This window comes from Austrofundulus limnaeus, unplaced genomic scaffold, assembly GCF_001266775.1.
Source record: "Austrofundulus limnaeus strain Quisiro unplaced genomic scaffold, Austrofundulus_limnaeus-1.0 Scaffold169, whole genome shotgun sequence".
Lineage (NCBI taxonomy): Eukaryota > Metazoa > Chordata > Actinopteri > Cyprinodontiformes > Rivulidae > Austrofundulus > Austrofundulus limnaeus.
Genome location: NW_013952571.1, coordinates 836,265 through 850,743, shown reverse-complemented (window position 1 = coordinate 850,743; position 14,479 = coordinate 836,265). Strand labels below are relative to the sequence as shown.

The 14,479-nt window shown below is 38.5% G+C and overlaps 1 protein-coding gene across 3 annotated transcripts in view; it reads right to left on the bottom strand.

Moving 5' to 3' along the window:
• Positions 1-14,479, bottom strand: part of afap1 (actin filament associated protein 1) — a 134,353-nt gene that overhangs the window by 34,006 nt on the left and 85,868 nt on the right. For all 3 annotated transcript variants that reach the window (XM_014017480.1, XM_014017479.1, XM_014017481.1), the window contains exons 4-8: positions 9,980-10,088; positions 7,651-7,862; positions 6,482-6,661; positions 2,146-2,232; positions 840-915 (exon numbers count right to left, since the gene is read on the bottom strand). In XM_014017480.1, the coding sequence (XP_013872934.1) occupies positions 840-915; positions 2,146-2,232; positions 6,482-6,661; positions 7,651-7,862; positions 9,980-10,088 (664 nt within the window). The remainder of the gene's footprint in view (positions 1-839; positions 916-2,145; positions 2,233-6,481; positions 6,662-7,650; positions 7,863-9,979; positions 10,089-14,479) is intronic.

Genomic DNA, 14,479 nt, shown 5'->3' with positions numbered 1-14,479 from the left:
ATATATATATAAATAATCAAAATGAAAAAGTAAACATTTGAAATGTGTCAATTTGGTAAAGAATGAATATAATCTGCAAGTTTCACTTTTTGAATGCAATCACTGAAATGCATCAACTTTTTCATGTTATTCTAAATTTATGACCAGCACCTGTATTACATAGATTCACTACAGACAGAGTGAAATATTTTAAAGTCTTTATTTTTGCTAATTTTGATGATTATGACTAAAAAATAATGAAAAACAAAATTTAGTGTCTCAGAACCAGAAGTTCTTTATGCAAAATTCTCATTTTTTTAGATACTGACATTTTGTTTTTCATTATGTGTGAGACTTAATCATTCAAACGAGAAGAAATAAAGACTTAACATAATTAACTCTTTGTGTAATGAATCTATGAAAACAGATCCATTTGAAAACATCTTCTGCCTCGACTGGAGGTTCTAGTGGGAAAATATTATTAAAAAAACCCTCTTCCAAGAGGATTCTCATGAAACAAACAATAAAAAATATTCTTTACTGTTTCTACAGTATCCATCGGACTTTCTCCTGGTCCTGTTGAAAATCTAACTTTCATCATGTGCTGAAAAGGTTTAGAGCTGAGAGGAAAATGTCCACATTTTCAAAGGAAAATACAAGTTTTTGGATAATCTTTATCCAAGCTTTGTTACGGTGACATGTTGTTCATGTGCAGTATTGTTGTTGTAAAGTGTTGATGGCACACACTGGGTTTAACGAGTTTTAAAACCGACAGTATTTGTAGTGCAGACAGGGTCTAACAAACCACATTATGCTGCCACTGAAACTGAATGGAACAAGTGTTCTGGCAGAACACTCACCTTGGTCTTTACTGTCGCTGTGGCCGTTCTCATGGCTGGCCTCTCCATCTGAGCTCGGTCTGTCACATGAAGTTCTCTGACAGCACAACAGGAACATAAAGCATCAAAAATACAACCCCACGTCTGCAAACTCATAATCCCAACTTTTACTCACAATAGAAAAATAAAAACAGAACATATTTAACTCAGAAATTGTAGCAAAACAAAACAATAAATGTGCAGCCTTTTGTTGCCTCTGTTCTAAAGAAAGTAATGTGGAACAGAAACAGCATTTTGTAGCTACCTAAATTAATTATTAGAGGACTGGGTATAAAAATAATCTTAGAGGAGCTGTGGCTGAGTGGTTAGGGGAGTTGTTCTCTAAATCAGACAGTAGGTGGTTTGATTCCCCACTACAGTGTCCCTGTGCCAGACGCTGAACCCCCACAGCCGCTGATGTGCATCCCATCCATGTATGAATGAGATTTAAAGTACTGATTAGTCTCCATAAGGATGATGTGCAAATGTTAGCTTTGTAGAGATCTAGCTGAGTGCTGAATAAATGTGTGTGAATGGGTAAATGAGGACAGATTGTAAAGCTTTGAGTATCCTGGTTGGATAGACAGGTGCTGTGTAAATACAGTCCATTTACCATATAAAACAATCGGTATTTTTCAGTGAAGGCCTCTCAGCAGCTAAAAACCTGTGATGCATCATGAAACAAAACATCCAGCAAACACCCAAGGCTATAGAATGGCTAGAATGGCTATGGTAAGTGGTGATGGATAAAGATCCAATATAAGCAGGGACCATATAAATGGGCCCATTGCTCCCCCCCAAAAAAGACTCAGTGTTCAGAGCTTCTCGGGATCCATAAAGGCGTCCCCAAGAATTATTAGTTTTTGACTGCTCAGAGCCAGGCCGTGGCCTAAGTAGTGCAAAGAGGTCTCTAATTCAATGCCACAGTCATCACACAGACCAGTGTCATGGAGTTCCATCACCATTTTGTGGTAGTTGAGCAGATTGTGCCCAGTTAGGGCTCCAACCAGTGTGTTTAACATTTCCCTTGTCAAGGGGATTAGAATCCTGATGAACATACATTCCATCCAAAACCTCCAGACCTGGTCTCCTCAGGGCTTGGATGTTTAGACTGAAGAACCTGAACCTGAACAACTTTTTAAAAATATTTTGATGCCACCAATGTCAAAATGCCATTTTTTACTATAGAAAATTTGTTTACTCTGTTTCAGTCTTTACTCAACATTCCAACTTCTCTGAACTGGAGTTGTTTTAAAATATGTCAAAAATGTGTGTGTGTTGTATTTACCTTCTCCAATTCAGTTTTGTACACAGGTGATCCAGATCCTGACCCATCCAGGTCTGCAGTTCCATTAAGACACACCTCCCTCATCACCTGGAAACAGGAGGAAAGCTTATTTAATGAGACTGCTGTTTACTTCCAACAAAATTAAGTCCACAGGGTGGTCTGAACTGGGCCTTCGACCCTTGGTGGTGACAGGGACAGATGGACAGACAGTAAACTGGGACATGAACAAGTCAGTCAGTCTTTAACACAAAAAACTCCCCCACACCATCTCCACAAGCTCTGAATCATCTTCAGCTGCACAGCCATCCTCAGCTCTTTGGTTTTGGCTCACAGGGTGCATAGCTGGGTTTGGTGGGGGGAAATGACAGGCTGTGGCTCCATGGGTCTGGCTCAGGAGACTCTGAGGCTGGGGGCAGGGGTGGGGGATGGAGGGGAATCTATCCTGGGTCTGATGTGTACAACATAGCAAATTGAGACTCTAGACAGGCCTTTCTGGTACTTCAATATGACTTTTAATTCTACCAGATCTGATGAACTGCTGACTGATGTGTTGTTACTGCTTTCTAACCAGATACAGGTACAGARCACCTCTCAGTGGAGAAGTACCCCTGGGCCAGTTTTTATGGGTCCTGTCCTCTGAGCCTTCAGCCACATGAGACACATGTCTGCCTGTGTTTGCTTCTAAAAGATTCTGGTTATTTCTGTTAGAGAAGAGATCTGCTCTCAGCTCAGCACTTCATGCTCAGTATAGACTCAATCTGTTGTACCATCCAGTCCTTGTGGAGGAACAACACCAGGCGTAGCTAAAAGTACTAAGGCTATGCTAACTGCACACGGCTGTGTAGACAATGGCTGTCTCATTTCATAGGTTGCAGCCAACGTTGGCCATGTTTGTTGGACGTTTACATCACTGCCCCGCGCCCGCAGGCTGTCCCAACTCATAGGCGCCTACTAATGCGGCTGACAAAACCTCAAAAACGTAGGCTGCAACTGTGTGTCCCAAGTGGCCGACAATATCTTAGAATTCATTGTGCCGTCAGCAAACTAGACAGAAAAACAAAGACGGGGTAATTTTTTAAATTTTACGGGAGAGTTTGGTTTCTTTTATGGCGGAGCTTGGAAATTTAGTACGTTAAAAACTTCGCTAAAGAAACTTTTGTTGCAATGTGACTTTAAATATAATACAGTTACAAGTACCGATACTGGAGATAAACCTAAATAATTAATGCTTTTTATTTATTTATTTGTAATGTTTTTATATTAAAACTGAATTTTGTGAAGTTATACTTTGAAAAAACTGAAGCGATGTGATATAAAGAGAAATACCATGGTAATGAGGCAGCGCGTGGTCACACAAACATACATCTTCCGTAGACTAGACCTTCTCATTTCACAGCTGTTTATGCAGCCGACCCGAACAGCCTGTGGCCCACGTAGAGTGTGGCCAACCTCGGCCACAGTCTATGGTTAGGCATGATAATGAATCCATGTTGAGATTATACAAAAAGTGGTTGGTGACTTACTTGTTGAAACAATGTTAGGTTTTCGACCATTGATACTTTATCAATATTGATTCAATATTAATTAGATGTTGGTATTTCAGTCATTAGAATTCAACCATGACAAAACATTAATTCAATAACATCTTTTCAACATTGGTTAATTGGCTAGAATTGGATGATTGGATGATTGTTTGATTGATGTGATTGATTTAAAGAACGTAACGCTGAATTAAACCAAGGAGTCGGCTTCCTTTGATTTTCTACTTTCTTTTTTAGAGGGGCAATTTCATTAAGAGAGATTTGCATTAAGGTTATAAAATTATCAACAAGATCATCTAAGTTGCTGCTCTCTGTTGCATTACTCTGTGAGAAAAAGGGAAAAAAAGAACGAGGTCAGGATGTTTTTTTTAAAAGCAGAAGAGGGAAGGTTTTTCAGAGATGAAGTCAGGACATGAGGTGGACATGTGTTCCATAAACACACCAGCAGCAGACAGTCTGGCAGAGTCATTACTGTAACCAGCAGGCTTTGAATGCCTCAGGTACTCAGGCTTCAGACTTCACCCTCCACTGTCCTTTCCTTTCTCTTCACTTTCTCTTTTCACCCCCACCTCTGTCTGACGAACACAAATTCACTCGGGTGGAGGAAAACAAACTCTGTTTTCATTACCTAAACCGTTAATATGAAACTCAAGAATGACTCTTATTAAAGTTTTTGGCTTCTTGGCAGGGGAAGAGCTCCAGGGAGAGGGAGGAAAAACAAAAGAAACTGAAAAATTAAATGATAACGGGTGGAATATTTCATAGCCTAAAGCCAGGAACTCAATAGACTACAACTGTTGGAGACGATAGTGACTAGTTTACAGCTCAGAACTGTAAGAAAATAGACCCATATTCATTTGCAGTCTCACTGAACAGTGTTTGCAACTAGTGAGCTATGCGGTCGTGTTTCAAACACAGTCTATTTTATGTAAGCAGCTCAAAAAATGGAATTCATATGCATGAATATTCATGTGCATATTATTTTACTGCCCACCACCAAATACAACCTACTCACCTCAGCCTCCTTTATACCCACTTTGGCAACTTACACAGGCAAACTGAGAACCTCCAGGAAGAAGGTCAACATGACTGAAAATTAGGGGTGTCCCGATACAGATTTTTCACTTCCGATACGATACCGATATTATAACCTTGAGGATTGGCCGATACCGATATTGTCCGATACCGATATCAGCACAAATTATATACGTTTATTACTTATTTTGTAATGTGGAATCTAAGAAAAGTCTTGAACGAGTGATATTCAAACAGAAAACAATACTCAACAACAGCAGGTATGAGAAAAACTGACCCATTTACGCTAAGACCCGAGTAACAATTACTGCAGGCCTTACCATTGTCTGGACTCTACAGAGTGTTGTTTATTTTCAAGGAGCTGTCTGCTAGTCCCTGCAGAAATTCTGGCTCCAACTGAGTTACCTGAACACGATAGTTAATAAATAAACAATGACGAATTGTAATTTAATCAAGACAAAAAACAAACTGGATAAGTCTGTCTGCCATGAAAACAGCAGAGTTGGAACATCAAGTAAAGAAAGCAAACATTGCCAACAATAAGACCAGTATTCCCAGGGGTCAAATGAATATATTTTATTTAGCATTTAAAATAAACACAGAAACACAGTGGTCAATGTGCAGGAAAGGTGCAGAAACAATACAAGACTGCTGTCAGCCAAACATGCCGAAGTAGGTCTTAAAATAGAGCTCAGGTCAAGATCAAACAATACATTCCTGAAGATTCTCAGGAGAGCAGAGGTGAGTGGGGGGCTCTGGGGGCTTAATTGACAGCCAAAGACCAGCTGAGACTTCCCTCAGGCTCAAACACTAGAAAACCCAAACAACAGTGAGGGACTAAAGCAAGTATCTTCACATCAAAGAGAATATGGCAGAAACACCTTTTCAAAACAAAAGAAAAATCAAGAAGAGGCTCTGAAATACAAAGTTACTTCATTCAGAGCTGCAAGAAACAAAGCAACTCATTTTATTAACAATCAAACTGAAACCGAAATATCTGATACAAAGATACAAACACCATTTTAGTGACCTACTGAATGTGCAGCACTCTGGTAGGCAGTTTTTACCAATAACTAAGTCTTTCAATCAGTCACAAGAGGCAGTGCTTTTAACTATTTTTAAACATCTCATTCACTTTCATTAGTCAGCATCAACTACCAGAGGGATCTTTGGATCATACAGGTCTAAAGGACTCTGTGAGAGATATAAGAACCAAAGACTTGTCCACACAGTTAACATGTTACGTGAATACACAAAGGTTTATTTTTTTCAGCCCTGCATTGGAAAAAAAGCTATTTTAGGAGCTCCAAAACCAGTAAAAATGTATTCCAAATTAAAACAAAATAAAATAAAAATAAAATACCTTGTATAATGTAGGAACAAAAAACAAACAAAAAAACTTTTGAAAACATCTTATCCACGCCTTCAAACCAACCTCTGACATATGAGTGTCCTTTTCTTTGTGTTAGCATTTGACACTTAGGGTGCTAGCATTATGCACATGCTTCACACTTTGTTTCCAGTTTTTGATGTATGATGGTGGTAAATTACAGCGCCACAGGCATACCACGCACCTTAAACATTTAACATCGTCGTTACCAACAACAATAGAGGACTCTATAATTGGAGCTAATATTTAGCTTCATCCCACTGATTTTGTAACTTGCACCCGGCACATGGTTTAATGTGACACCATTTAGAGATTTGAGTTCCACCTTCAGAGATAAATGCAACATAGCTTTTAGGTTCAAAATGTTTACCTTCAGCCACTCCTCGGCTTGTTCTTTGCTCTGCACCGCCAGCACCAAGGCATCTGCCCCCTGGTGGACAATCCTCAGTTCATGCTTCTTCTTCTTGCCATCTTTGGGGATGTGGGTGATGCTGCATCCTGACAAGGTGAGCTCCATTTGTGGGGTTTGGTCCTTAGAAGATTTGTAACACTAAAGAAAAAGAAAATGGTTCAAGTTAAACGGGATAACTCGAACATGCTTCTACCCGAACACGATCCAAAATACTACTGAATTTTCACTACTTTTGGATATGATTGCCATACTGTAAAAATATGCTTCTTTTCTTTTAAAGTTGCATCTTCAATACCACTGAACCAGTGTCAATAAGAAAGACACATGAGGAAGTGTTTCTAGGGCTCAAAACAAGAGGCACTATTAAAAAAAACAAACACACAAATAAATGATGAATTATGAGTCTGTAATCATATTTTCTGCAGGTACGCACATCTAAATTTAGGTACACAAATCAGATTTTTGCAGGTGGGTTTTTGACACATAATTCTATCATCCCTAAAACCACAGAGATATGGATCTTTTTCTCCATCAGAGGACACCAACAACATGTCGGTGTCTTCATCACCCGGAGATCCCAGCACTGGTGAGGCTCTGACCGATCCCTGATGGGGAGGGGTCAAGTGACCACACTTGCACAGGGCCTGTAGACCCAGAAACAGCAGAGGCAGAAGCCCTCACCATCACTGAGCCCTGAGGCACTAAAGGCCSGAGTAAAGGCTGTTCCAGGCACTGTACTGGCCCATCTAGCCTGGTTCCCCACCAGATAGGCCAGAGTCAGAATCATAAGACCACCTGCACAACCACGCTCATGTGCCATAAGCTGGGTCCCTGGAAATTTAAGAACCCTCTTTTGCTGCGTACTGAAACTCAGCTTAAAAGTATTTAAATACTTTTCCGGGCTTATTAAAATTTTTTTCAGAAACAACATATCAGTGTGAAAAAATGCTACATGATCTGATATTAAACCTCTTTGCATGGTACAGCTTGCGTGGTTTGTTGCAGTTTTCTGTGTTACTGTGAGAGGGTGTTATCAGAGCATGGTCATCTTTTCCAATAAAACTCCAACACATTTCAGTAAACAAATAACTGAATCCCAAAATTAACACCCAACAAATATCTCCTACCAGGAGTTTGTTGTCTTTAATGACACACAGAAGTTTGGTCCACTGGCCGAAGCGCTTCTTGCGAAGCAGAAAAGCACAAATCCGAGCATCTTTCACCAGATCCATGGAAGCTTCTTCAGAGGGCCACTGGATGTGCATCTTCTGGCCCTTCCCGTCCTCCTCTTCATCATCATATGACTCATAGGAAGAGCTCATGGCATCCGAGTCATAATCTGTGAGAACATACAAAGTTTTTTTTTTATCATTTCTAGATATTCCTGGAAAGATGAAATCACTTGTTTGCATTTAGCTGCATCCTCAATACTGACAGTATAGTTTTACAGTCAGAAATTCTAACAATGGCCTAGTTTTAGTCTTTAAGCAGCTTACATTCAYAAAAAGCCAATTTAATCATATCCTGAAAAACAGTCTAAGATCTTAAGTATCATCTTATCGCTCTAAGTATGTGTTGTAGGCATGGGACGGTGTGAAAATATGACGGTATGATAACCTTGGGCTAAAATATCCCGGTTTCACGGTATGACTGTATTATGATTACAGCTCTAAAGATTTTGTTTTAAAATTTGTATTTCAAAACAAAAAAAGAAAATAACTTTTCTATTATCATTTTCAACTTTAACGTTGGAAGCTGTTTTTAGATCTCAGAGTTGATATGTTAAAATTTTATTTACCTGTGTGCATCTGTACTTGTGATTTTTAGCATCTAATGTAATTCAATTATCCTGATAAAATTTACATCTAGTAAGATAACTGCTTTTCTATTGCTTTATTATTTAAGACAAATTAGTGTATACTGYACGTCAAGTCTTTTTATTGAAGTAATGTATCACGTTGCGTTGGGAGTTTTTATTGTGTTTTAAATTTCAGAAGGGTTTTTGATGTAAAAAGTATTTAATTATATGCACACAGAAACAAGAAATCACAACTATGAATGCGTGTTTATGAAACGCACATTCAGCTAACGAGCTGCTCGGCTAAAGGAGGCATTCAGTTTTATCGCCTTTCACTTAAAACTTATCAAATACACAATCCAACAACTCAAACAGTTTTGCAGACAAGTTGTGATCAGCGTATTAAACCACAGCAACACGGTGATGTTTCACAATCGGATGCTAAAGTTAGCTTGTTCATTTCAAGATAGCATAACTTTAATTGGAGCTGCGATCATGTTACCACGGTCCACATTGTTGTTGTCATTACAGCATCCTAAGTATTTTCATATAGTTGGATTTATTATTTTAGACAGGGGAAAAGTTTGGGAAACTCTGTTCTTCAGCCACCACACAACCCCGCAGAGCTGCGAGTGCCGACAGGCAGCTCTGCGGGAGTGCGACGGGGAGGGGTCGCAGGGGAAAAGTCTGCAGCAGCACAGACCGGAGGAAAAATAAACAAAAAATGCTTTTAGTAGTTTTAAAACCATGACTTTTTCATATCACGGTATACCTTGAAACCGGTATTCGGCCCATGCCTAATGTGTTGTGATTGATTCTCAGCTACTACCACATCAAACTCTAATTCAGTATTTGTAGAGTGTATTGGAGCCATTATTCTGTTAGTTAAAGTTGATTAGCTGTGGCGGCCATCTTGAATTGGGGTTGACCTTAAAAGTTCATGCACAGGGCACAGAGTCAAAAGTCTCCGAACACCCTATTATTTCAGAAAGAAAAGATGAAATGAAATATCTGAATACTCCAGAAAACAATGGGTGAGGAGACCTTTTCTTTTAGGCTTTGTCCAGAAGATGGCCGCCATCTTGAAAGCAGCCATATTGGACCAAGGGCAAGATTTATTTCAAAGATAGGTCCCCTTACCTATGACTTGCTGGAGTATTCAGATATGTCATTTCCCCTTTTCTTTCTGAAGAAAAGGTGCCCAGAGCCTTTTGACTCACCCTGTGCATCTACATCCTTCCAGTGATGGCTTTCTGAGGGTTCTATTCAAATACAAGCAGTGGTTTATGAAATATTTTGCTAACAGAAAAGCAGGTTTGTCTCAGACTGTTAACGCTGTTTATAGCCCAACTTTTTTGTAATATGTGGTGTTTGGAGTATGTGTTGGAGATGATGCTCAGCTGCTGCTACTACATCAATTTTTGGCCCAACATCTGTAACAGTGACTGATTGTAACAATTTGTGTGGTGTGTTTTCTGGGGTTGATTAGCTGTGGTGGCCATCTTGAATTGGGTTGATTTTAAAAGGTAAACATTTCATTAAAATCACACAGAGGTACATGGGATATTTTGCTAACAGAAAGACACACAGGGACAAGCAAAAGCATCATTGGTTAACTTTGCCTTTCAGAGCAGTTCAGTAAAACAGAAGTTTCTTACTGGAGGTAATGTACTCCGGAGCCTTCCCTGGACTTAAAGGAACTGCCTCCTCATAGTATCCTTCTGGAAGTGAGGAGGTGGGCAGCGGAGGAGGGCCATTGTTTGGAGCCTACAGAGAAAAAAAAAGTTTTTACTGACAGGTCTGCAGGATTTATTTAACACATCCTTTCTCACATGTTCAGCCATTATAATACATGAGTCTTACTGAAGGCAGCTAAAACTACACTGATGTCCTAACACAAATTCAAAATGTCAACATATTTAATCGATTTACTCATGGTCAGTTTCACAACAGTATTTATAAAACACCATTCTGTACAACCAGGATACATAAATTAGTTTGTTAATTTTTAATCATTTTATAATTACACACTTTATAGGTCAAAAAATATGGCTAGAATGAAAATATAGTACTCAGAAAAAAATTTGAAAAAGGGGAATTTAGAAAAATAGAAATGGAAGTTGGGAAAAAATTAAATTGATTTTATAGGGTCCTAACTGACTTTAATTCCTATAATTAAAGCTTTGTAGTGAGTTTTTAAGTATTGCCAAGTTAAATCTTTGAAGCCAGTTGCCTACAATTAATATGAAATTCCCGCCTACATATAGTTCCAACTCGCCATCAGTCTGTGTAACTTGGCATTTCTTTATACTTAAAATAACAAACTGAAACTAAATGTTTTTAAATTTTAATCTTTGAACATACAACAGCAAGGTAAGAGCCACAAAAATCAACATCAACACCTGAAAGAAATGGTATTAGGTGTGAATAGGGTCAGTCAATGTCCCAGTAGTTCACAAAAAAGTCAGTAAGTTTGTGATTGGTAGATCATTTCTTTGTTGTAACAAAGCTTCCTGACAATAAATCCCATAGCTACACCTGATTGGCAGCAACTGTGGCTACCAGAAGCTCAAAACAAGAGGCACTAACAATAGCAGAATAAGCTGTTTGGCAGAGAAGATTTGGCAAATATTTCATGTGTGCAACCCACATACTCTACTTTTCATCCCACAAATGCATGATCCTTACAAATGTGGCACTATTTAAAAAAGGGAAATTAACAGGCTTTCCAACGGTCTAAGATTTTTTTTGCCAAGAAGAATCGATGCTACAAAGTAGAGATGTCCAAATTCAATATCAATATCAGTCCAATATTATCTAAAAAATGAATATCTGATTATGTCGGCCTGCATCTAAAATCTCTGATATTAGCACTCCGATACAAGCGGTCCACTCATATTTTCTAGCCAGCAGCRCTTGGATCCAGCATAAAAAACTTGACATTCAATAGTTATTTTACTCYTTAAAATTATATTTTATTTTTATTGGATTTATGGAGGTAGTTTTTCAGGGTTTTCCATTTTATTGTTTATTTATTAAATTTAATTGTACAATATTCTTATGTTTAAGTTAAGAACTTGTTACGATAGAGCTAGGTTGGTTTGAACCCCAAGATGCTGAACTGAATGAGGTGGCAAAAAAGTGATTTATTAAAACAAAAACAAAAAGGGGCTGACGTGGCAGCAAACAAGAACAAGGGCTTTGGACAGGAACAGGAACATGAACATGAAAATGAACATCAAACAGTAAACAGAGAACAAGGATCTGACAAACACTGAGGACAAAGGACTGAATATAAAGGAAGAACTAATGAGGTAAAACAAGAAACACCTGGGGAAGAAACATGGGGATCAGGTGTGAGTGGGCGGGGCTACAGCAAAGGCAGACATGAGGAMGAAAACAGGAGGAAAAGACAGAAAACTTAGACTAAATCATATGCACAGACACAAATCATAACACCTATGTAGCCCATTGGTTAAAAATAAATGGGACCAGTCTTTATACCCATTGTTGTTGACAACAGTTGACCTGATCAAGACTTTTYAAGATTCCACGCTACAAAAAAGTTATAAAAATATGTGTGATTGGTTCTAATATTGTATTGGGTCTATATCAGTGTTGGTCAATACTCAAGGCAGCAATATTGGTAATGTATCAGAAGTGGAAAAAGTTGTATCGGGACACCCCTACTACAAAGAAAAAATTAACGGACACAAATTTACTTACATTTTGTGCTAAGTATAGATTATGGTTAAGTAGAATTTAATAAAACAATAAATTTACATCCAGTCCAGTTTTATTTTCAGTAACTTCAACAATGATGCAAGGCTTATACTATGACTCAAGAATGCTTGTGGTCTGTGTTTGTTTACACAAGTTTTTACATAAAAAGTGGTTGCAAAATATACTGTAGTTGAATTTTATATTTTAAGTAGTGAACTTATACAAACCTCTTGTGTAAAAATCACTTACATAAGCAAAAGTATGAATTCTTTCCTCAGTCGAGTGTAAGTTATGATAAATTGGTGCTTGTAAATCTCTGATTACCACAACCCAGTTGATAGACAATTAAAAGCTTAGTTTTTCCTCTTGAGATTCATTCTTAAAGCCTCAACAGACTGGAAGCCAGACCAGCGCAACCTCAAAGAGCATGAAGGGCTGTCAAGCTGTAAAGACCTTATAAGGCAACACTGGAAGCCTGAAACAAAGCCCTTTTAAAAAAAAAACCAAACTAAGCAGCATCAACTACAGACATTTTGTCCTCTTATGGAAAACATCTTTGATTTCTTTATTATATTTACCAGTGGCATTAAAGATTTGACATTTAAAAAGAACACCATCCATCTATCTTCTTGTTCCAGAGTCAGGTCTTGGGGGCAGCAGTTTGATCAGGGAGGTCTAAACCTCTCTTTCCACAGCMACCTCTTCCAGCTCTTCTGGGAGGACTCCAAGGCRTTCCCACACCAGTCTAGAGACATAGTCTTTCCAGCATGTCCTGGGTCTTTGTCGAGATCTCCTACCAGCTGGACATGCCTAAAGCACCTCCCTTGAGAGGCRTCCAGGAGGCATCCTTACTAGATGAACCACCTCAACTGGCTCCTCTCGATGTGGAGGAGCAGCTGCTCTACTCTGAGTCTCTCCTAGAGAAATGAACTTCTCAGCATGTCTCTAAGGAAGATTCCAGCTACCCTGAAGACAAAACTCGTTTTGACCGCCTGTATCTGAGATCTTTTATTTTTTTACCACTACTCAGAGTTCATGATCATGGTTGAGAGTAGGAATGTCGATCAACTGGCAAATAGAGAGTTTTGCCTTGTAGCTCAGCTTCCTGYTCACCACAATGGACCGGTGCAGAGCAAACAATTTTGCTAAAGCTGCGTAAATCCATCTGTCAATGTCAGATGAGGAGAAACACTAACTGGTAATCTCACATTGAAACATGTTACTATATAAATATACCTGAGCTCAGATGATGCCAGCAAACAAACCTCTGGCCCCACATCATTGATATACTACTTATACATTATTTTATACCTTGTATACAATGTATAAGCACATGTACATTTTTAGGGCTGGGTATCGTGGCCTATTCTCTAAATCAATTTAATTTCAATTCACATGGTTTTGAATCTATTAATCACAATTTGATTTAATTCGAATTTGTAAGAAATTAAGAATAATTTTCTTGATGAATAAGAAGTGATGGAATAAGGTTGCAGGAGAAGGGGTGGGCTAATATAAGTATACCTCTGCCCACCCCTTTGATAGTATGAATATTTTATATTTGTAATGTTTCTGTTACCTTGTGTTGTCACATTCAAGAAAACAAAAGGACATTTCAACTACAATATTCCATCACTATAAACTTTGTTAATCTGTTTCTTAAAGTGTAAAAATAATAATATTTGTAACTAAAACTAAACGATGTTAGAACGTCGTCTTTCACACATTTATACATGCTGTGGAGAACAGTTTCAGTCAGATGTTTACATTCAGTGGTGTTGGTCCGAGCACCTGAACGAGCTGCTTGAAGCCTTTGTTTTCCACTACTGTGTACGAGTGCAAATCTTTGCAAACAAAAGTCAGCATGGTCTCTGTTATCTTTAAGTCCTGCAGAGAATCAGCTGGTAATGTTAGTCAGTCCTTAGTTTCTTTTGTTTTGCTCCAGAAACTTGTTGTCAGAAGCTAACGTTGGCACTGAACAACAAACCTACACCAAGCCAGGAGTGACACAAAGCGTAGAAACACACCTCAGCTTTGTCACGCACAAGACTACTGAGGTTCATGTCATGGGGAAAAATTGATCTCATGCCCTACGAATCGATTTTCCCTAATTTAAATTAAATCGATCCAAGGTTGATTAAATCGATTTTAACCCAGTCTTTATTATTATATTTATTTTTAAAACACGCAGCACAGAAATTCTGCATAAGTTCCACCAAAGTTGCACATACGTGCTGCAAAAGTCCAAACACGTGATAAGTTTGTAAATGTTATGTTTAAGGTAGACAATTTACTCAAGTAACTTCACTTCAGGTAACCTTGACCAGGGCTCAGATAACTTCACTCCAGGTAATCTTGACTGTTCTCAAGTAAGGTAGGGACAATATACTCAAGGATTTTATCTGTTCACGTCATGAGTAACACGATATGATCAC